The following is a 22,541-nucleotide window of genomic DNA, read 5'->3' as shown; positions in this document are numbered from 1 at the left end:
CAATGATATTTCAGTTTAATTGTCTGGATGATAATAAGAATGATGCATTGTTTGTTAGTACATTTAACTACCTTAAGCAATGATATAATAACAATTACAATTTGATAAACTATATATTTTAATGTATTTTTTCATAATTTCTTCGATGTGTCATTCATCTTCCATATTGTTGACAGTTGTGCTTCGGTTTTTAGATTTTTTTTTTTGCAATCTTTTTGACATTATTTTTTTTTCACAAATCAATTTAGACAAAATTAAAAATTCCATTTAAAAAATGTAATATTGCATTATTTAAGTTGTGCATGTGGAATCAACAATTTACAAAAATCACCAATTCAGAAGAACTCAATGGGAACAACAGGGTTTCCAGCCTTTGCATGTGCAGCTTTGAAATGAGGCTGTATGCAGGAGGAAGTATCACCATGACGACAAGGGTTATCTTTGTTCACCATGTGTTTCCTGTCTAGGTGAGGTTTTCAGTTCAGGGAATATAACAGGTCTACTAAAGCTAACACTCAAGAGGTGCCACTTCATTGTTTAATGTGCACATGTTAAGTGTGGATCTGCCACTATGGTGCTGTGATTCTGGGGTTTTAGGATACAGTCCTGGCTGGGATATGGTCAGAAATCTGGACATTGTCCCTCATATTAGCATTTGGTACTCCAGACCCCTTACCAGCACCCCAAGAGAAACTCCTTGACTTCAGAAGAGTCTTCTTGGGGGGGATGCTTCTAGGATGAAACAGGATATTTACTATTAATATAGAAAAATATTTTCTCTTTGTCCTTATGGAGAAATTTATACTAGGATCTCTGGAACAAGGTATCCAAATGTCCAAATATTGAAGTAAATATGTTCAGTTTTATCTTCACTGACCTAAAATACTACATTCAGGGTTAAATAATTTTCTGCTTGTATGTATAAATCTATTCAAATAAGAGCACCGCATGCCATCGGGAAATAAAGCATCAATAGAAAGCTGCCCTTTTCTTCATCAAAATTGTCTTCAAATCGTGCAGCTCACAATATCTAATCATTGATCTGAGTGAGCATGTGCAATGAAAGCAAAAACAGGAAGCTAACGTGGACGCTGATTATTTCACCGCAGGTTTGAAAGATGGCTGACTGCTTGAAGATGTCTAATCTCTCCTCAGCAGATGTGCGCTCGTATGAGGGAAACTTTACAGACAGCACAGCAGGCTGGAGACCTGTGGTGCTGTCCTACGTGATGTCTCCTCACCTGCACCAGATATCAGACAATAGCATTTGCACCTCAGTAGGTAAAGGGAAATCCTGCAGCATTGAAGCTGTCCTCAGGGCCACTTCACGCTTCCAGAGTTGGGTCCGCTCCAACCTACTGCTTCCCAGCATGATGAAGGTCTGCATTCGGTCTCTGTGTTCTGATGTCTAGCAGCAGTGGCTCAGGATTTAAGGTCTGAACAATCACATTTCAAAGGGTTATTTATTTGAAAACTAGAAGGTGCCAATTTAGCACTTACAATGTGGCAAATTATTTGTCAATTATCAATGGTTCTTAAAGCAAAGCTTTGGTGAAGATGAAGGTACCGAGTGTATTTCTTCCTTTGCAGCCAAACTTAAACAGATTATGTTTTACGGATGTTTCTTCATCTTATGTTCCATTTATAAATTACAGCTGTAATTTTCTCCCACAACAAACCAATGTGCTTTAAATAAAGTTCAAAATGAACGAACCCACAGTTGAAGAAACACTATACATCACATTTGAAAACTTCAATCAAAACCTCTTTTAGGGTCCGGTAAACCCGATGCTGCGCTGTCCATATCAGAGGCTGCTGGACCGCATTGTGTGGCTGATGTGGGAAGTGTGCAGATGAAGCGCTTCAGTGAAAAAGACAAACTCAGGCTTCTTTATACCCTGAATGCCAATTAACAACCTCTCATACTGCACATATAACAATAAGTGGCTGTGGCTAGAAGGGATACAGCTACGGCAGGAAACAAACAATAAATTAAATTGTCTACCTATAAGATTGTTTTTTTTTACATCTACATCTACACTGACCCTATACCTACCCCTTACAATAATGCAAAAACAGTAATATTGTTGTACAGTGTGACAGAAATTATGCTATATTGATGTGCGCATGCCCAGTAGCTGCAGCTGTATGTCTCCCTTCTAGCCTTCTAATATAAGCGAAATTGAGCATAGCTAGCAACGTCAAGGTCATAGGTTCGATTCCCAGGGCACTCCCAAAGCATGAACTCATCCATAACCATGTCGAAGAAAAACCAAACCGAATAGTAATGGAAATTCTAGGTGTAATCCTTGCTAGGAAGTTTACAAATAATATTGTAAAATATGCACACATTAACTCTTATTTGTATGTCCAAAACGTACGCTTCTTGCCTCGTCCGCGTTCAGTTAGGAATTACACACATCACGGAAATGACACCGACCTAAGCAAACTATTTACATTTTCAATTTAGAACGGTCATATGCGAGAGAAAATTTCAAGTAGTTTCACGTTTCTATTTTAAAACCGTCGTCAAATATTAAACGTTTGCCTACAATCTTACCTCGCTTTTTTGTTAAACTAGGCGGTCGGATGGGGCCAGAATTGGCGCTCGGGTTCTGTGACGTAAACCCCGTCTACTCTCATTTGATAGGTAGCTACCTCAGTCATTTTGACATTGACCAGCGCTTTTAAATCTTGGCATCAATTGCAAAACTGCGATTTTTGAAAAGGTCAGGGAACTGTGAGACATAGGCTAAACTCTAAAAAGTCGCAATTATTTTTTATAGGCTATTCCGTGGAGGAAACAACCTTCCACATCAATACTAGCTATATAAAAACATGAAAATGTACACACTTGGCATGGTCTGCTTCCTGTCCTCAGCCCTACTTTTGACTTTTCTGCCTACAGAATGTTTCCAGACCCTTCCTCTGCTACCAGGGCCCCTGAGGAAAGATGATGGTCTGGGCAAGAAGAAAAGCTTTCAGGAGTCTGTTTTCCTCTCCGCTGGAGCGCCGTGCAGACATTACCTATCAACTTCTTCACATTACCCAGATCCTGAGCTCTAACAGCCTCCAGTTCAAACTCTTCTACACCAATAGTTTGCACATTTTGTGTTTCTCCCCATGTCTGACACACCAGCTTCAGGTCTTTCGGTCTCCACTAATGATCTGTATCAGGTGTGATAGATGAAGGAGATGTACAAATCGTGCAGGGCCGGGGGTACTCCAGGACAGGTTTGAGAACCACTGTTCTACACCAAAGCCTCAGAGGACATGTTTGGTACCTTGGATGATAGCAGGGTCTTTATTGTGGATGCCAGTACCATAGGATTTTTTGACTTGCATGAAGGTCAGTTTTGGGTCAGTCACATATGCAGCAACATGTAAACTGTTTTTTTAATGGTAAAATATTACAAAGAGACAAACCTGCTTTATCCATGTATCAAGTGTAATTCAAGTCTTTATTCATCAAAGAATATCAGCTTTGTGTGTGTGTGTGCAATTATGATTTAGCTTTACTGGACACGAGTGCTATGTGTTATACCTAATTCATTACACTCCTCCTTCGTGTAGGATACCGCCGGATGAAGACTTGCTACCAGAACATCATCTCCGGTCTCGGATGTCGTGTGAAAGACTTCCTCCGTGTGAAACTGTTCGAGCCGCACAGAGTTTTTATCTTACTTTGCAAACATGTCATTAACAATCTACTTGTGCCTAATGATGTGCAGTCAGGTCATCAAGAAGCGGTCAGTGCACTTGCTATCTGTGCACAACAATCTCAGTCTGAGCAAAGAAGAATTACTACTGTCCAAACCTTTAAAGCCATTATGCAGACATTAAGGCCATGCAGCGCTCTCATAGGTATCCTGCATGCCTCAGTAGTGACAGGTTCTAGACTAAAGCATGAAAAGGAACTGTGAAATCTCAACAGTAAATATCAAGTGTTTCGGTGATCATAGCATAGCTGGCAAACAAACAATGAGACATTAGGGAGAAAAAAAGAAAAGGAAACCAGTCTGTTCAAATTGCAAAAATTAAAGTCAGAGACAAGACCAGGAACTTCATCACAAAAGAAGAATATTTTAATTACAAAGACAACTCTGATTAGTAACCCAAAAACCATATCAATCTTCATGTTTCTGTACAATGCTTGCTAAGCAGTTTTATTCAGGTATAGAAAATGTAAAAAGAGAAATGTTCAAAATGACATTACTCCATAAATTTTAATGGCAGGTACTCTTGAAAAAAAAAAAAAAAATGCATTCCATCAACAAATATTTTCCAAGCAATAAATATTTATAAATAGTGTAAATTTACAACAAGATTAGAAATATATATATATATATATATATATATAAAAAGAAAAATTTAAGTTTATTCCTTAGTCTATGTGCAACCCATTTTTCTTTGTGACTTGGCTACCCCCCAACCCCAATCTTGCTTTTTCCTTAAGAAAAAGAGAAAAATATTTACGAAAAAAGAAAAAAAAAAAAGTTCACATTACAAATTTATTTTTTGTTACCTAAAGAAAATGTTGAACAAAAAAAGCCCTACTTAAAGGAAATAAGATTGAAAGAAAATCATGTATTAGCTTTTACATGAAATACAGAAGACAAAAGAAAAGAAAAAAAGAGGATTAAAGCAACAGTAAAATAAAAAGGAAGAGTCAGTAGTTTTGAGTGATTTTGCCATTTGTGGTATATACACAAAACCATTTTTCTTCAGCAATTAGTCTATTTGTAGTTTGTGTTTCAAAGAGAAGAGGTGCTGAACAAGCTGAGACAGTATTGAAGATGGAGACGAAACCACTTCACTCCAGTGGGCCGAAACTCCAAACTTGGCAAGGTTGCATAGACAAACAGCTTCGAACCAGCAGCCTTGTGGGGTTTGCTACAGAAACCAGTGGTGTGGAACTGGGTCAGGTCTCCTGAATATCAGAAAGCGATGTGTTGCGTTCCAGGGTGTTATCCAAAGAACCGTTAATGTCAATGTCAAGTTGAGGAGGAGGGCAGGGGTGGGGCCTGTGGAAACAGCCATAGCATATTTTAACGATGCCCATTTCTTGCTACCTGAGACCATTAATCAGATCTAGAGAAGGTCAGAGTAAGGGCTTTGAGACTTACTAATGTGAACTGGTCACACACGTGCATGAGGTCCTCTATTCTGTACTGCTCTAAAACCACAAAGTTCTCAAGGTTAGGACTGCATCTCCGAGCACAGTCCTGGCAGTGCACCACGTATGTCTTACGTGAGTTACTCTCACTGGTGACAAACAGCAGATCAAAGACCTCCACCTGCAATAAAATAAAAAAAATAACAATTATTAGTATTTTTTTATGTGCATAAATAAAAAAAGGTTTTAAGGCAAAAACAAACAAAACGACAAAACTGATGAAAGTGTACAAATATTTACACTTTCATTATAAATTAATATTTATAATAATAATTGCCTAATGTTAAACAAAGTGTCAAGAAAAAAAATGTTGACTTCACAAAGCCCTGTATAAAATTTTCTAGGGATGGAAATTCTAGGATCTAAAAATAAAGCCTTGTATGAAATTACTAGTAAAAAGAAATGCTAGAATCTTAAAATTAATATATTTCAACATTCAACAGGCATATTTCATCCATGGTCAATGTGATTTCAACATGATTCCAACCTCTTTTTTTATGATGCTTTCAATTGTTGTGATTAAATGATAAGAATGTTAGAATGAATGAAATCACTTTAAACAGAGATCACATTTGCAAAGGGAAATTTCAAGCCCAAGACATATTTCAAAGCTGAGCATAACTAGAAATATTTTAAATAATATACTTAAATGCTTGTTGACATTTTCATGATTTTTCCAGGTATTTAAATAATTTATTTTTAATTAGTGTGTCAAATGATTAATCACATCCAAAATTAGTTTGTTTACATAGCGTACACTTGTACATAACATCAGAAAATGTTACATACACACATACATACATACATACACAGATATACACATATATACACATATACAAGAATATAAATATATAAATGCATGTAAATATTTTCAAAATATATACTGCATGTGTTTATTTTGTATATACATAAATATACACAGTGCACATACATTATGTTAGCAAAAACTTATTTGGATGTGATTAATCATTTGACAGCATTATTTTAAATATATTTTTTTAGCCTTGACAAAGTCCATTTTAAACATTTCCTGATATATCCATTATGATACATGTAATAGAGCTTTTTTTTAGACCACTGATATTACTGAAGTCTTCGCCTCATGTGATGATTATGTAATTTCAAACAAATGTGCCAAAGCAAACATTTAATTCTTGAGTGTAAACTATTGTCTATCATTTACAACTTACGGGCAATTAAAATATAAAGAACCTTTGGTAAGAACACCAACCTGGCTTCGTGTTCTGTACTAGACTAACTGAGACTTGTCATGGCACTCGTCTGCTGTTGTTGTTCTCTTGTTGTTCTGATTGCTTCTATTGTTCTCATTTGTAAGTTGCTTTGGATAAAAGCGTCAGCTAAATGTTTAAATGTAAATCTAAGAATACACACCTCACAGATGCTACAGTAGTGAGCAGGTTCGTCCTTGCTCCTTCCGTGCCAAACTAGCTCTTTTCCAGCCGTTATAAGCGCCTCCCTCAACGTCTGACACTGCTTTAGTGTCCTCAACAAGCAATACCTGAGGAGGAGGAACAGACCTTATTTAACACTTCCATTAATCTGCTTAAAATTTCAGTCACGCTAGACTTCATTTTGTCCCCTCAAAGAACCAGATTCATAAATGTGGTGCAGTAAACTCACTTGATCATCTCAAAGAGTTTGTGGTCTGACACTTTGATGTTCCTGGCCATGTTCCAAGAGAGGTGAATCATGGGAACGATGGATTTGACACTCTGGAGTTTGTTCCACTCATAGCGTTCCACAGCAGACTTGTACTGATGCACTGAGGAAAAATAAATAAGAGTTAAACCCTTTGAACAGTTAACAAATACAGTAGATGAACTACATTTTAACTTAAGGTTTAAGGCTTTATCAAATATACTGATATTACATTTCACTTTTATTATTATATTTTATAAGACCGTAAAATATCACCTTCTTCAAAACTGATATGCGTAACCATTTAAAACCAAGTGAGCTGCCTACCAAGACAGCATTTTGTTGTTTTAATCGTGGCCTTTTAATACTAAATACATATATCCTTCTTTGATAAAATGAACTCAAAATACGAAATAATTAAATAATTAACTAGCAAACTCTGGTCCGAATCCAGACTGCGAAATGCGTCCATATGGACTGTGAAGGCTTTTGTCATAAATAAATAAATGGCATTTTCAACACTTTGGAAAGTTGACGGGTCCTTAAAAAAAAGTCTTAATTGGTACAAGAAAGAGAAATTTTGATTTCTCAAGAGAGATGGAAAGACAAGAATTGTGATTAAACTTTATAAGACTATACATCGAATAAATATGAGCATTTCGGGTTTCCAAGTCAGCTGCTGCGCTGCTTTGTGTACTGCCGTTCCGAAAGCGCCACCTGCTGGAAGAGAATGATTTTCCCTTTTCAATCAGCCTGTCTTCTGTCATCAAAGACCAATATTAAAACCAACCTATGTTTTTAAGCATCAAGGTTGTAATTGTGAACTGGTGGATCAACAAGATAACGTATTATAAAAAATTAAACAATTAAGATTGCAAAATGTTAATTAATATTACTTGGTTAATAATGGTTTAAATCACAAGAATTGATACCTTTGACTCTTAAAGGTTGAAATGAAGTTTATCATTTTATAAAACCTTTTGTTTTTATGAAAACGTGCATCTGAACTGTAAATCATGCATTTAAATTTATTTTATTTATTTTGTGCAGGTTTTGAAAAGGTCTTTAAAAAAGTCTTGAATTTAAAGCTTAAATATTCTGCAGATACCCTGGTCTGGCAAAAACTATCAACTGTTTTTATATAAAATTGTCTGGTGAAGAGAGTTCATTACTGGCCCTCAAGGGGTTTTAGTTGAAGACCCTTGGTCTGGAGAGTCTGTATGGTGTGCACATATTTTCGTCTATTTTCAATTCTATGCCCATTTTGGCCCCTGGTGGTCCAATATCAGTAATAAGCAACTTGAAATATTTACCAGTGAGTGGTCCTACATTCCAAGCAATGTTGTTGCACCAGCCAATAGCCTGAACCCAATGCACAGTGCCTGTGTTAAGCCAGACCAGATCACCTGGTCGCTGGACAAAGCGATACACTGGAACATTGGCCTCATACAAGTCCTCTAGATTTGGCCACCATGAGCCCATAAGGTAATTTATATTATTCCTGCATAAAGAATATGTCAGTCAGTAAGACTCAGACTTACAAACAAACTTAAATTCATATTTTACAGAGTTTTAGCAGAATTAAACATTTGTGATTGTGCTTACTTTTCACAGAAGTCATTCATGACACCCCAGTACGACTCAGGAACAGCAAACCATTCACAATCTCCAGGGCCGATGTTAATGTTCACAGAGCAGAAGTTGTTATTTTCTTGATGACCTGAATGGAAAAATAAATGGTTTTTAATAACATCCCGACTTTCAACTCCGTAACGTCTGTATTTGAGAAATGTTTTGGTATAGCATGGCGAGATGTGCATGTGCTCGCGTGCCAATGAGCTGACCTGGTGTTCTGCTGCCTGGGACCTTCATATAGAGCTGGACTGTGTTCATGCCGAGAATTGTGTGGCCCACATGACTGAGCAGGTTCCCTGCAGACACCACCCGCACGAAGGCAGGCAGCTTACTCAACTCAGCCAGCTGCAGCTTCCACCTGCAAGGCCACAGGGCAAAGAGGTCAGGTGTGGTGACCTAACATGTCCCCTGTTCAATCATAACTCTAGGAGTCTGTCTGAACACTGCAAGTGGTCTGAAGAGGCCCGTTTGACACTCAAAACCCTCCTTCAGACTTCAATTAAACTCTCTAGAGCATCTTGATGCAGCACTTAACCACATGAGGCATGCATTAAAGTGATTTTATTACTGTTAAAGGTTATTAAGCACAACAAGAAGCGGAGTTCCTTTTTACCAAGGCAAAAAAAAACACTTCATGAACTCAAGTGGCTTACTGCATTTATTTAAGACATTTGACCCTTAAAGAAACAAGTGATTAAAAGATTACAATTACTTCAGATTCTGCAAGGTGACCATCATCCTAGAATTCATTAAATTGTTCAAGAATTACTGTAAAGACATTTGTTACAAAGAAGGATAAGTATTTCTAAAAGAATAAGAATCCTGGAATATTTTACTCAAAAACTTTAATTTCTTTTTGACTGAAGAACAAAAGACTTTAACATCTTGGAAGACATGGGGGTGAGTAAAATCTCAGGAAATTTTTAATTCTGAAGTTAACTAATAACCTTAAATGCACAACAGATCTGCAACGTTGTATTGCATATAAGATGGTTTATGCATGGATGCTTAAAAGGGGAACAAAGCCAGTGAGCACTTACTTTTTTTCATCTGACAAGTCAATGTTGGTCCCAAACTTGATGTTCTTAAAAGGACCTCTTCTTCTGCGGACCGCACTGAAACAAACATAGGCTCCAGTTACAGACTATTGTTCTGTCAAACGTGTTTCAAACAGTTAGACTTCATTTGAACATGGACTTACTTTTCTGACAGAGCAGATTCTGCATCTGAGTGGTCTTTCTGCCCTTTCTTTTCATTTTCCTCCTGTTAGATAAAAAAACATGAAAAAGAATCCATTAGAATCCAAGCACCAATCATGAAGCATTTCACAGTATCAACATCATTCAATGTCTGTCTAAATCTCCAACACAGCTGGCTGAGAGCAAACACTTCCAAGTTTTTTGGATTGCTACAGAAATTTCTAATGCACCACTGTCAAAAATTCAGTGGTGAACAGTAACAGTAGTTTTACTTTGTTACTATACTTAATTAAATTTTGCAAATACTTCACTGGAGTAGTTTTATTTTGAGTAAATATTACTTTTACATGACATTCCAAAGCATAAGATCATACTTTTTGCTTAACTACATTTCATAAAACATACAATTATTCCATAATATATCATGTGCTCAGAGACGCAAAAGCAGTGTCTGATTCAAGAACAGATGGATTATTTTCAATGAACCTTTTAAATCCGTTTGCAAATTAGAATGATCTGATTAGAATGAGTCGACAACTCACTGATTCAAATGAACCGTTCAGTGTGAGTCCCTAGTGAACTGAATAAACAAGAACCGGGGGATCTTGTGAGCACGCGTGCAACTGATGCTGCTAAAACTAAGTTACTAATGTTGAATTTTACGATTAATTATTGTAACTGAAAATCATATTTAGGCAGAAATTGTCAGTTGTTAGTGACCTAATCTGCTGTAAAGGGGTGATCTATTTAAGCCCACTGAAATGCTTGACTGCAGACAATACAGACACATCAATCAGTGTCTCTGCTTTAGGTAAAAAAAAAAAAAAAAGTAAAATAAATAAATATTTAATTAAAAAAATAATAATTAAAAATAACAGATTAAATAAAATAACCCCAGTTTTATTAAAATGATATGCATGTAACCTGTGAGACATCGTTTTTTTTATTTTTTAATCAAATGTTTGGATTAACGTTAATTAGCCGAGTAGACATATAAGTGTTTATTCATAAACATACTGGAAATAAGTAAATATTGTTAGCTGATGCTAACTAACAAGCGTGCTGGTGCTAAGTTGAGGTAATTTTTAACTATAAAGTCCAAATATTTGTATTCAACCACCTAGATAAATTGCATCTGAAAAAAAAAAAAAAAGGATGTTATGTTCAGAATATGGAAACTACAGTAATTATCAAAATGGGAAGTGATGCCCTCTGGGGGCGTTTGACCAGGGGTGTTTTTACACCACAGACAAAGTTTGAGAAGGAAAAAAATCTTCATAAAAATATAATTATATTTTCCTTAAAATGTTCTTCGTAACTTCAGGCCTTATTCTCATGTCATATATAACTGTGATGTTCTGCAAAACAACAAACTTTAAAACACTTTATTCTTACTGGTGAAAATCAGACGGTCAACTCTGTTTTCTCTCAGGTAAAGTACATCACAGTGAACATTACTCTCATCAACATAGTCCATATCACCAACAAAAATATCTCCTTATAGTGGCTATTTTAGGAAAATCCCAGGTATTTTGAGCAGTAGGATTATAAATTTTATTAAGCCTATATAAACTTCCAAAATAAATTCATCTATAGGTACTTTTTTTTTTTTTTTTTTTTTTACTTAAGTACATCAAAAATCTATTACTTTTGTACTTTTACTGGAGTAATATTTTATTATAAGTATCTATACTTTTACTCAAGTACTTGATTTATGTACTTCGTCCACCAGTGCAAAAATATATAAAAAAAAAAAAAAAAAACTCCAACAGCTTCCAAACAGCATAATAGTCACACAGAACATACACATCCAAACTCTTGGCATGAGGAGGAAATGTAGATTGCTGACATACTGACCCCAGTACAGAGCCAATGGACAATTAAGTTTGGAAAATTGTGGCAATTATTTTTTAAGTAGAGAGTTGAAAAAATGTTTGTTCCAAACAAAATATCCACATTAAACTGAATCCACTAATAAAATATTAAGCTAATCTCCAGACATCTCTGGATTGCATGTCTTTTTCCTAATGTGGGAATTATGACGACTCACCCGCAACGATTCCTGGAAAGACGAGGCCTGGTACTGAGCGTATCTGGCGATGGTGGTGTGAGAACGGCTGCTCTCAAAACGCCACATCTTCCTGCTTCCTGTCACATCCCAGTTCTCGTCAGTGGGCTGAGATAACTGAGTCCTCACCTCCACCAGGTGCTCTGGGTTGGCATCCACCAGAGTCTTGGTAGAGAACAATCCTAGGTCTGACATGCAAAGACAGACACCACAATGTCAACTGATGAAAACAAAGGGTAAAAACTGAAACAAATATTACATATTTAGTTAATTATTAAATAATAATAATTTCAGAAGGGGATTATTTTTTGCATGTTTAAGGTATGAAGAGAATGTGTGATTTAATTTTTCACCATTTTCAATTTAAAGTAGCAACTAGTGACATCGGGAAAAAAACAAAATGCTGGATTCAAACTTAGGCCACCTGCATATAAACCATCATTAAACTGAAGAATACAACGAAACTACCATACCTTTTCTACAACTCGAACATGAATATGAGGTTTAGATTTCAAAACCTCGCGCATAGATTGAGGCCATATGTAGAAAAGTATGGACAAACACTTTTTTTCCCATTTGACTTGACAAGCAGTATAGAAATTGTCCAAATCGCCCAAATTTTCCAAACAGCAACTTGCCACACAGTAATGATGAAATATATAATGTCTAACATAATAACAAGCATACAATATCAGTCAGAATCTACATTTAAACTATAATGTCACTTTCCCAAATTAGACCATCAGAGCCCATCTGAAAGCAAAAGTATACATTCCTCAAGTCATTTATGAGGTTTGGGCAGCAGGTACACAAAAACGTCATTTAAGAGGAACCCTTTAAACCCTTTTAAGAGGCTCCCATGTAATGCCACTTTCAACATGCAGATGGTGCTGTTGTCATTTACGCCCAAGTCATCCTGAAACCATCCTTTGCCAAAACTCACTTTAGTTAAATGTCTCCCGACTTAATGCTCAGACACAAAAACAACAACAAAATCATTTAAACAAAGGTGCTAATATGCAGCAAAACTAATAAAAGGGTAAATTAAAATAATACAGACCACAGATCAGCGCTCACACATACATGGTGCTTTGGCAAGAACTCAAATGCACACAAGTGCCCAGAAACACACTCTCACCCAGCTTGAGTGCTCCAGCCAGGCCACGGATTACTGTAACGGGGTTGGCTGCGTTTGTGCAGAACTGGTGTAGCGGCGGAAAGAAAACGTCCCTCTTGTTCTCCAACTGCCAAGGATTTAAAAAGTAGATTTATTTGACTGGAGAAAATAAAACCTTGGAATCTAAAAAAAAAAAGGGTGTAATTGTGCAAGCATAAATTGAGGTCAAACAAAGTTGACTTTTTCATGGCAACAAATGCCTTTAATCAGTGCAACTGGACCCTTTTGCATTGTATTTTGACTTGTAAATTTCATGACAGCAGGAATACTTGAGAGAGCAGATAAAGAACAACCAGGTTGCACAGTGTCAGATGATAGTGATGTTTTACTCACATAAATACTAGGGGTGGGAGGATTGAGCTTGTCCTTTGGCAGAGTTGGGAGGGGTGCAGGTGGTAACCGTGGAGGGGGACACTTGTCAAGCAAGATGCTATTACTGGAGACACCATTCTTCCCCAGGTTTCTGCAAAATAATTCAAGATATTTATTAGCACATGTCCAAATGGTTGTATGTAATGTAATCTTTTATATTATCCAAATGTCATTTTAATTGATTGCGTGCTACAGTGAAGACCGTGACTCTGCTGTATTCTTGTCAACATGACAGGAACATTGAGGGTCAGTACATGTGCTGTTGCTGTCTAGAAACAGGTGGAGCCATAAACCAGATCACTAGAGACATACAGGCAATGTCCTTCCCCATCAACAGCCCTTCCAGTCAAAACAAACCGTGTAATAAGACTGGAAGCACTGAGAAAATGACCCACATTAAACAACATGGCAGAGGGTCAAAAGTTCAGTAACTAAAATGTCTCTAAATAATTACAGCTGTGAGGCTGGAGCGTAGTCATGCTGGTATTTGTTCGGAATCGGAACCTTGGTGATTGTGAAAACTGACTAAGTTTGACACTGCCTGACATCTTCAGCAGCTTATTCTCTGTGCTGTTGGGTAGTGTGGCAGATTCACTGTCATTTTTAATGATGGAATAGCTTTTTTTTTAACATGCTGCAGCGTAAAAAAAAAAATAGCAAGCAGGGATTTATCAGTTTTGCTCACTAATAGGCTCTAGATGGGTTAACAAATGCATAGGAAATTAACACTCCAATAAACAAACAAACCTGTACATATAAAATTAGCAATATAATAAATAAACCTGTGCATACACTGTGGTTTACAAGTTTGGGGTCTGTAAGGCATTACCATTTTTTAATGGCTCTTATGCTCACCAAGGCAACATTTAATCAAAAATACAATAAAAGCATTAATATTGTGAAATACTGTTGTTTGAATGCATTTAGTGTCACAAAACATTTTTAATTATACATTTTGAAAACTTGTCCTAAATAATATTTCTTGATACACTTTTTTTTTTAATCAAAGATACTTTGAATAGAAAGTTCAAAAGAACGTTCAAATAGAAAAGTTAGAAAAATTATAAAATGTCTTTATGGTTACTTTTGCTCAATTTAGCAAATCCTTTCTAAATAAAAGTATTAATTTTTGCAAACCAAAAAACTTACTGACCATCCAAATTTTTGGAACAGTAGTGTACATATATAACTACTATATTGGCAGTGCATTGAAAGCAATCAAAGACCATCTTGAAAAGAACAACACACAGCTGTATATTTTACAGACACACACCTAACATAGTTAGTAGACACATCCATGTTTCCAGTCAATGCAAATTACATTGTAAAAAATATAACATTAATCAACAAAGTATTTACCTTCCGACATCAACAAGTAACTACCTTCCAAAAAAATGTACAACTCAACAGCTCACCAATGCAAATCTCTTTCAGTGAGAACAATACATCAAATCATCAGCCTAAACCATTTTACTGCAGATTTAAACAAAATCAACTAGGATGGATTTGTATTATAGCAGAAAAGGTGAAAATAAGGTCTAGCTAGGGCTGGGCGATATGACGAAATATAACATCTGGACGATAGAAAATGTCTATTGTTTTATATAAGGCTCTATTGTTTACGCCACGATAAGGCGTTTACGGCAGAATTTTACGTCAAGATGCACCTCACGCAACGGCATGCCCATGCACGCTGCAATATATAAACAAACATGGAGGAAGACGGTAGTAGACGCGGTTCAGACCAGGGTAATTCTCAACAAGATGACCAGCCAACCCAAACCGAGGAGCTTGTGAGCGGCTCCCGTGGCACACCATATAGCCATAGCTCCCGCAGATGCAAGCATATCTACACGGTCGATAATAGCGGGTTGAAATATTTTAATGGCAGGTGTTAACACATGACCAACAGTCTTTCTTGAAAAAAAGGTTCTAAATAAAATAAATATTTAGTCCATACTACCTTTATTTGTTTTGTATATCATTTCAAACTGCATTTCCACATTGCAATTTTATATAGACCATTCATAAACTGAATTAACAGAAAAATTGCTATATCCCGATAACGATATCAAATGAGCTATATCGGGATATGAAATTTTGGCCATATCGCCCAGCCCTAGGTCTAGCTATGTTATTTATATTCACAGACACAAAAAAGCTTAGAATCTTATACTGTAAGCTTATAAAGCTTATAAGGTGGCTCGATATAACCATAACCAAAAAATCTGCACAAAACCAATCAAGAATTCTGTTTGGAATTCTGCACATCTATGCCCAAATGGATACAGGAATGGGAAACTCACCTGCATGCTTTGAGCACGTCACTGGAGTTGGGGTAGATGGAGACAGAAGACCACGGGGCAAACGAGGGAGGCTTGGGGATATGACAAACCAGCGGAGATGCCACCTTCAAGTGGCTCTGAGAGTCCTCCGGACCTTGGCCATTGAGCGTGGGGCTGTTAAGGCAGTTGACACTGTTCTGAGTGCTGTGATGGTCAGCTGATTTGGGTGAGGGTGTGGCCGTGGACATGGCAGAACAAGGGGAGGAGGCCACAGAGTTCCCCTGTGCCTTCAGTCCCTGGTGCAGACTTGGGTGAACGTTGTTAACTTTTGTGCCGGCAGCCGTCAACCCACCACCATTACTATTATTACTATCATTGGCTTTTCCAATCAACAAGGCAGAGAGCTGAGGATTGTCTGAACTAAGTACACCTGGTGAGCAGGGTTTCGCCCCAGCAGCGTCTGCCTGGCCCTGATGGACGTGATTAGGCAGTCCTTCTGCAGTGGCAGTGCTGTTAGGTGTCCCTGTGGAATGCCCGTTTCCTGAAAGCTTGCTCTCTTTGGTGTGCACCATGCCTTGCTGTCCACCTGAGGTAGCAGAGTGATGGGAGCTTGGGGAGGGAAGGTGATTGTGACTGGCCTCCTGCGCTAACGTGTCGCTGGCTGAGGCCGAAGGTTCGACCTGATTTGGAACGCCAGTGCCGGCTGCCGGGGTAAGCTGGGACGTCCCAGCGGAAGAGGAAGCCTGCTCGCCATTTGGACCTGCCGAATATGAACCTAGACTCTTTTGAAGCCCCTGCAATAAAGATAGTGTAAATAATGCAAGGTTAAGCAGTGAAATTGCTACCTTAAGAACTGAAAACTAGAGAAACTCAATAGACAAGCAGAAAATCAAGATGAATGTCCATTTTTCATGCCAAATGCATCCCTCTAAACTCCTTTGTACACCGCTGTAATTTGGCTCCAAATTTCAAGTTAAGATTGTAATTTTGAACCCCTTCTACAAAACAATGGACTACTCAGGAAATATTTATCCATGACATTTACGATTTTGGCACTCATCACCATGTTTATCTTAAAATTTTGAGCTGGAGAAGTTTCTGAAATGTGGTTGATTTGACACAGAACGATCCTATAGAACTTTCTTGTCATACATAACATGATCATTACGATCTTACCATATTGACCAGGACATTTAATCTCACCTGAGTGGAGTTGATGTGTTGGCTTTTCCACGGTTCATCATCCATGCTGCTGCTGGTGGGGGTTGTGCAGTTATGAGGTAGTGCATTTTGCCGCAAGTAAGGCACATTTCCGTTGCTCCCCGATCCTGGGAGGTGATTATTGCCCACAGAGATGGCATCTGTGTTACCCATGGTTCCAGCCGTGCATGGGGCGGGGCTTGCAGGGACAGGTCCATTGGCTATTGGCTGAGCAGCGCATCTTGAGAGGGTGGAGGGTGTGCGGAAAAGAGCAATGTGTGGATGTTGAGAGGAGGATGTGGAATTAGAGTTCACAGGCAATGAGGGGTCGACTATAGGACCGTTGGACACACTGGGTCGTATCTGACCCATAGCATTCAGCCTCATCTGTTGGGGAGAGAAAGACTATCAGTATTAAAAACTCAGCAAGTTAATTTAAGCTAATTCTAGCCTGTCTAAAAATTTGCAGTCTTCTATGCACATCCACACGACACATACCTGCTGATTCTGTTGCATTAGACTGAGCTGCTTTTCCAACTGTTCCAGCATCTGCAGCTGCACTGGCTTCAGATTAGCTCTGTTGGTCCGTAACTGTTCCAGAAGCTGAGAGAAAAACAACAAAACCATAATAGTTTGCTTTAAACCAGCTCTAGTATAATATCTGGATAGAAATGCATTAAAGTAAATCGAATAAATCGAAATTTGAATTCAGAATGGCAATTATTTCTGAAAATCATTAGACACTAACAAATGACAATGAGTGCTGAAAATTCAGCTGTCATTACAGGGATACATGTTTTACAAATTATTTTAATAGAAAATGTTATTAATTATAATAATATTTCACAATATTAAGTGCTTTTTATTATACTTTTTGCTTCATTAAATGCAGCCTTGGTGAAATTAAGAAACTTTAGTCAAAAACAAAAGGAAAAAGTTGCCTGTTAGTGTTTATAAATTAGGGATGCACTTATTTTATCAGTAGAAACAGAAAAACAGCCAAAAACATGAGCCGAAATTATACTTAAAATAATTTATTGCACACTCCACATTCCACTCTATGAATGCGCGTTCCGCTCGTGTAGAAGACTACTGCTCATGCTCAAAATCTGCTCTAAATAACAAAGCTCAAAAATCAAAGTCCACTCAAATAACGCGCCGACATAAAATTTCAATGTAGTATACTTGTTCCTGTTCGCAATAGCGCTGCTGTGCTGTAACATGGTGTAGTACAGCTGTACTGGGCAACCTAACACTACCCTCTGCTCACATGCTCTGATTATAATAGCTTTGTAGGTTTATACATGATTTGGACAATTAGTTTAAAAAAAAGTTATATCTGATTCTATTGTAAGGAAATGAATAAAAATAATATACTGCCATTTAATATTAAGGTAACACTTTACAATAAGGCTTCATCAGTTAATATGGTAGTTAATTAATATTTCTTAATGTCAGTTAATGAGAATACAGTTGTTCACTGTTTGTTAATGTTAATTCAGAGTGCATTAACTGTTAACAATCACACCTGTTGATTTTAATAATGCATTCGTAAATGCTGAAATTAACATTAACCAAGATTAATAAATGCTATAGAACTATTGTTCATTCTTAGTTCATGTTAACTAAAGTAGTGTTACCAAGTGTTACCAATATTAATATAAATTCTGTCCAGTTTTATTGTTACTCTCAGTAAAAGTGTTGTTATTTTAGTGGCTTGTGTTTTTTAAATTCAGTATTATAAAATTGAGTTAAATTAAAAAGTCTTACAAAATTACTTTCTATTATTTAATAAAATAATAAATAATCATTACAAAATATTTTCAGGCAAGTGCATCCAGAATTTTCCGTTTCAGTCCAGAATTTATTCCGGTGCATCCCTACCATAAATCAATAATATTCAACAATTTACAGATATAGAAACAACCATATAAATAGAATCTACCAACCTGAAGCTTCTGTGGGGCTAAACTCCAGTTGGGGACCTGATGATGACCTGGATCTTTTTCCCAGGAATCTGGTGAAATCTGATGATGAAACGAGAAACCAGTAAATAATCAAACATTGCTTAATAGTTATAACAGATGTAACAAACTAAAATGCTGTCCTCTAGTACCCTGGCTGGACTTGCAGTCCTCTTCCTTTTGGCTGGACTGGACTGGTCATCAGTCTGGCCAGACACCATATGAGGGGGAAGAGACTGGCCTGGGATTTGGGACTGGGCTTCACTGCTCTGATGAGCTTTGCAGGTGGTCTGCTATTGGCAACAAAAACAAAATAGCAGCTAGGACAGTGGCATGAACATTTCACTAAAGTATGGTAACCAAAATTGCATTTATTGCATAAAAATCAATACTGATGTTTCAGTGACATACAGCTCCCTTATACAATAAGCATAAGGATTATGTTTATGCCAACTTTCTCACTCTTAATTATATCAGTTAAATATATGAAGAAAAAATATATATACACACAGTAAATTGCAGATTTAAATCATTCCCCAAAATTTGTGACCAATATGTTGAAACAAAGGATGATGTGTTCTGATGGGTGTTATGGTCTAATGATCTAGGAGGAAATAACTTTAAACCTTAGCAGTTTAAGATTATTCTCCAGAATCAATGTTAACAACAACATTGTTCTGTATGACTGAAAATTAAGGACCATTAAGTGGTACTTAATCATGAAGTCAAGCCTTACCACACACTTTGATGTTTCATTAGGGAATAAGAAATGTCATGGGTTCAATACAGGCTAAGCTCACTCGACAGCATGTGTTATACAAGATCTGTGGTTAAGGGGCTTCTGCTGATTCAACATACGGCTATACTGCAAGATACAGTGATGTGATATATCCGTTAATGTGCTAAAACATCGCTGTTAATCTATTTTCAAGTTTGGGTTGAGAGCTGGGTCTAAAGCAAGCTATAATGACTTTCACCTTGATATATTAGCGTGGATGTATACATAGCCGAATCTGTAGGGGCGAGAACGAGTCTTTAAACCTGTGTGTATGCCTACTGTGAAATTACCACATCAAATGTGACGTGCTAACATGGATGCAGCTAAGATGCCACCGGGTTTGCTTCAGGGAATTTTTTTTTTTTTTTTTTTAAGAAGCTTTCCAATGGAAACCTCGATAAGACGCACGCCTGTTTCACACAAACTCCGTCTGCAGTATGTGGTGCAGAAGCAGCACGGACTCATTGTGCTTTCACACAGGACGCGTTTGCAGTCCGCTACAAGGTAAGTAAATGAGCCATTTTAATCTAGATTAATCTAGATAAAAAAAAAATTATCTATGCCCACCACTTAGTTAATAATTATAATTAATATTTTATATATTATTATTATTATTATTATTATATATTAACCATAATGCCACTAACAGCGTCAAGCTTAACCTGTACTGAACCCAAAACATTTCTTTAAAAAGTCACAATATCCAAGCTACCACTAACAAATAATTTTAATGAGTCTAAACCATTAGAAGGTATAAGAGTTTCTACTGGCTTGTCTAGCTGATCTGTTCTCACCTGTTGTGTTGTGTTGAGCGCTCCCTGTCTGGAGGTGAGCTCTGCTGGGATTGGTAGGCTCCATGCCTCCTCAATACTAGGGAGCATTTTACTTTTACTTGGTAAACTACCTTGCTGAAGATTACACAACTGAGCCTAGAAAAAGATGGCGCAGAAAACATGTTCAGTGGCGGGTTCAGCTAAGCTTGAGTCAATGCAATGGTGGTATGCATCAAATCACAGATGAAAATGACACTCATATATCATCCTCAGTGAATAATATGTCAGACAAGGGGACGTGATTCAACAAAACAGAAAGGAACTCAAAAGCAAACAATGTTAACAATCAAGAAAGAAAAACACTATGATAGGCACATTAAAATGAAACATGTACACTTCCTCTCCTGATAATTTCATGCGCAAACACTCTTTCTACCTGGAGGCATTTAATGCGAGCAGTCAGAGCTTGGATGTTACTGCAGGACTTGCTGCACGTGGCATTGATGTAGCACTTGATGGCATCCTGCGGCTGGTTGCAGGACTCGTAGAGTGTGCCCAGGTCCATCCAGGCAGCCGCATGGCTGTGGTCCAGTTGCACTGCACAGATATATGCCTGTAGTGCATCCATCGGCTGGTTCTGCTGCTGATACAACACACTGGAGATGCAAGCACAGCAGACAGGGGTGGTTAAAAAGGAAAAGCTAAATAAACAGACAGATCATTCATAACTAGATGCCACAGGTTAATGCAGGTTCAAGAAACATTTAATATCTTCAACATAAAATTTTGCCATGACAACCGATGGATGATAAACCTTTCAAATCATTTTCTAACAACTATTTACAAATGTACAATTTTCATTTTCTGATTGACTTTACTGACATTTTGGGATGTTTCATTGTGGTCTAATTAGGTAAAAAGGGTTTTCACAATTTGTGATAGGACAAAAGTTTTTATTTTATTTTTTTCATGGTTGCTTTCAGTGTTAAGATTGTGATAAAGTGATTACACGGCTCTGATGAGGTCAATGCTTTAGCTTAAATGTCTTGAGCATTTCTGTCTCACTTCTGAGAGCAACATAAACCAAACCTGAGGCAACATCAGCCCCAAATGACCCCATTTACACCCAGCTACCAGAAAAACAAACAACAAGAATGTCTCATTTTAATGTGCAAGAAATGCCTGTAAATAATAAATAGAACCAGCTTAACCTCACAAACATCAACCATTAAAGAGCTTACCCAATTGAGCACCATGTATCTGCACTGGCCTCAGACTTATCAATAGACTGTCGATAAGATATGAAAGCATCTTGGACCTTCCCAATACTTGAGTAGCACCTGCAAAACAAGCGAAAACGCATCAAAACTAGACACTTTCAGGCATATGAGTTGTAGAGATTAAATGTGACAACTGTATTGGATTTGGATTTGACAGACACTTTCAGCAAATTACAGTGGATTCATGATATACACAAACTCAGTTTTGTAAAACAAATTAAAAATATAAACAATTAAAAAATATATCATATAATATACATGGAATAGGAATTTCATTTAAATCTGGTAAAATGTTTGCTTACCTGCCCAAGAAATACCAAGACTGTCCCGAATTGGGGTCTGCTTCTAGGGACTTCTGCAGACATTGAATAGCATAGCTGCTCTTGTTGGCTTTATCTCCCAACTGTTCGACCGTGTGATGCATCCAGCCTGAGTAAGCGATGGGAAATATGGGGATTAAATAACAAGCAGCATTCTCAACAAAACGACTAGAATACTCTCTGCCACAACACTAAGCCCTGGTGTGCACTGTGGAGGCTGTTACACTGGAACTCGTAAAGGGAGCAAATGGTTCCCCCTTAGTTATCTTCAGGGTAGGGTGGGGAGATGAGGTGGAGCAGGATCGAGGGGGGCTGTGGTGGTTTCTACCACCACCAGCAGCTTCAAAAGGTTTCAGCAGAGATGACTGTCCAAACAGCCCTTCTCCTATCCATTCCCAGCCAGCCAGAAGTTGTTAAAGAGAACGAGATAGACAAAGGCAGTACAGACAAAGAACTTCCCCCATGTGGCCTGGCTTCTCCAATGCACTGATCCCAGCCGAGCTCTTAACACCTGTGGCAAGCGCCTGCACCCGGGAAATGTTACTACAGCAACCAGACCATTGCCAACAACTGCAGAGGCAACGTGGAAATGGTTTTAATGGTAGCTGAATTTTTTTTTTTTTACTTTCTTTTTGGAATAGCAAAAGAAATAAGC

General features: G+C 37.5%; 2 protein-coding genes across 7 annotated transcripts in view; one reads left to right on the top strand and one right to left on the bottom strand.

The window, feature by feature from the left end:
* Nucleotides 1-422: 422 nt before the first annotated feature.
* On the top strand, nucleotides 423-4,350 carry dipk2b (divergent protein kinase domain 2B). Its single transcript, XM_052564708.1, is given in 11 exon segments — nucleotides 423-434; nucleotides 598-728; nucleotides 1,021-1,054; nucleotides 1,137-1,379; nucleotides 1,774-1,825; nucleotides 1,828-1,943; nucleotides 2,909-3,098; nucleotides 3,263-3,353; nucleotides 3,574-3,673; nucleotides 3,675-3,852; nucleotides 3,855-4,350. Coding segments are annotated over 11 exon segments (1,191 nt in total). The 3' UTR covers nucleotides 3,899-4,350.
* kdm6a (lysine (K)-specific demethylase 6A) overlaps nucleotides 4,064-22,541 on the bottom strand; it is a 55,836-nt gene continuing 37,358 nt past the window's right edge. For 3 of the 6 annotated variants that reach the window (XM_052565277.1, XM_052565278.1, XM_052565280.1), the window contains 21 exons: nucleotides 21,869-21,995; nucleotides 21,528-21,626; nucleotides 20,723-20,942; nucleotides 20,308-20,442; nucleotides 18,888-19,028; nucleotides 18,721-18,798; nucleotides 17,270-17,374; nucleotides 16,775-17,158; nucleotides 15,593-16,365; nucleotides 13,248-13,377; nucleotides 12,876-12,981; nucleotides 11,720-11,925; nucleotides 9,672-9,733; nucleotides 9,511-9,585; nucleotides 8,680-8,828; nucleotides 8,441-8,555; nucleotides 8,149-8,336; nucleotides 6,818-6,959; nucleotides 6,569-6,695; nucleotides 5,127-5,297; nucleotides 4,064-5,024 (listed from right to left, as the gene is read on the bottom strand). In XM_052565277.1, coding sequence (XP_052421237.1) covers nucleotides 4,995-5,024; nucleotides 5,127-5,297; nucleotides 6,569-6,695; nucleotides 6,818-6,959; nucleotides 8,149-8,336; nucleotides 8,441-8,555; nucleotides 8,680-8,828; nucleotides 9,511-9,585; nucleotides 9,672-9,733; nucleotides 11,720-11,925; nucleotides 12,876-12,981; nucleotides 13,248-13,377; nucleotides 15,593-16,365; nucleotides 16,775-17,158; nucleotides 17,270-17,374; nucleotides 18,721-18,798; nucleotides 18,888-19,028; nucleotides 20,308-20,442; nucleotides 20,723-20,942; nucleotides 21,528-21,626; nucleotides 21,869-21,995 — 3,563 coding nt within the window. In that variant the 3' untranslated portion in view covers nucleotides 4,064-4,994. The remainder of the gene's footprint in view (nucleotides 5,025-5,126; nucleotides 5,298-6,568; nucleotides 6,696-6,817; nucleotides 6,960-8,148; nucleotides 8,337-8,440; nucleotides 8,556-8,679; nucleotides 8,829-9,510; nucleotides 9,586-9,671; nucleotides 9,734-11,719; nucleotides 11,926-12,875; nucleotides 12,982-13,247; nucleotides 13,378-15,592; nucleotides 16,366-16,774; nucleotides 17,159-17,269; nucleotides 17,375-18,720; nucleotides 18,799-18,887; nucleotides 19,029-20,307; nucleotides 20,443-20,722; nucleotides 20,943-21,527; nucleotides 21,627-21,868; nucleotides 21,996-22,541) is intronic. The other 3 variants (XM_052565275.1, XM_052565276.1, XM_052565279.1) reach the window with 2 other exon arrangements.

The sequence above is a fragment of the Carassius gibelio genome, chromosome B9 (genome assembly GCF_023724105.1).
Source record: "Carassius gibelio isolate Cgi1373 ecotype wild population from Czech Republic chromosome B9, carGib1.2-hapl.c, whole genome shotgun sequence".
Classification (NCBI taxonomy): Eukaryota; Metazoa; Chordata; class Actinopteri; order Cypriniformes; family Cyprinidae; genus Carassius; species Carassius gibelio.
This window is presented reverse-complemented; position numbering and strand designations above follow the sequence as displayed.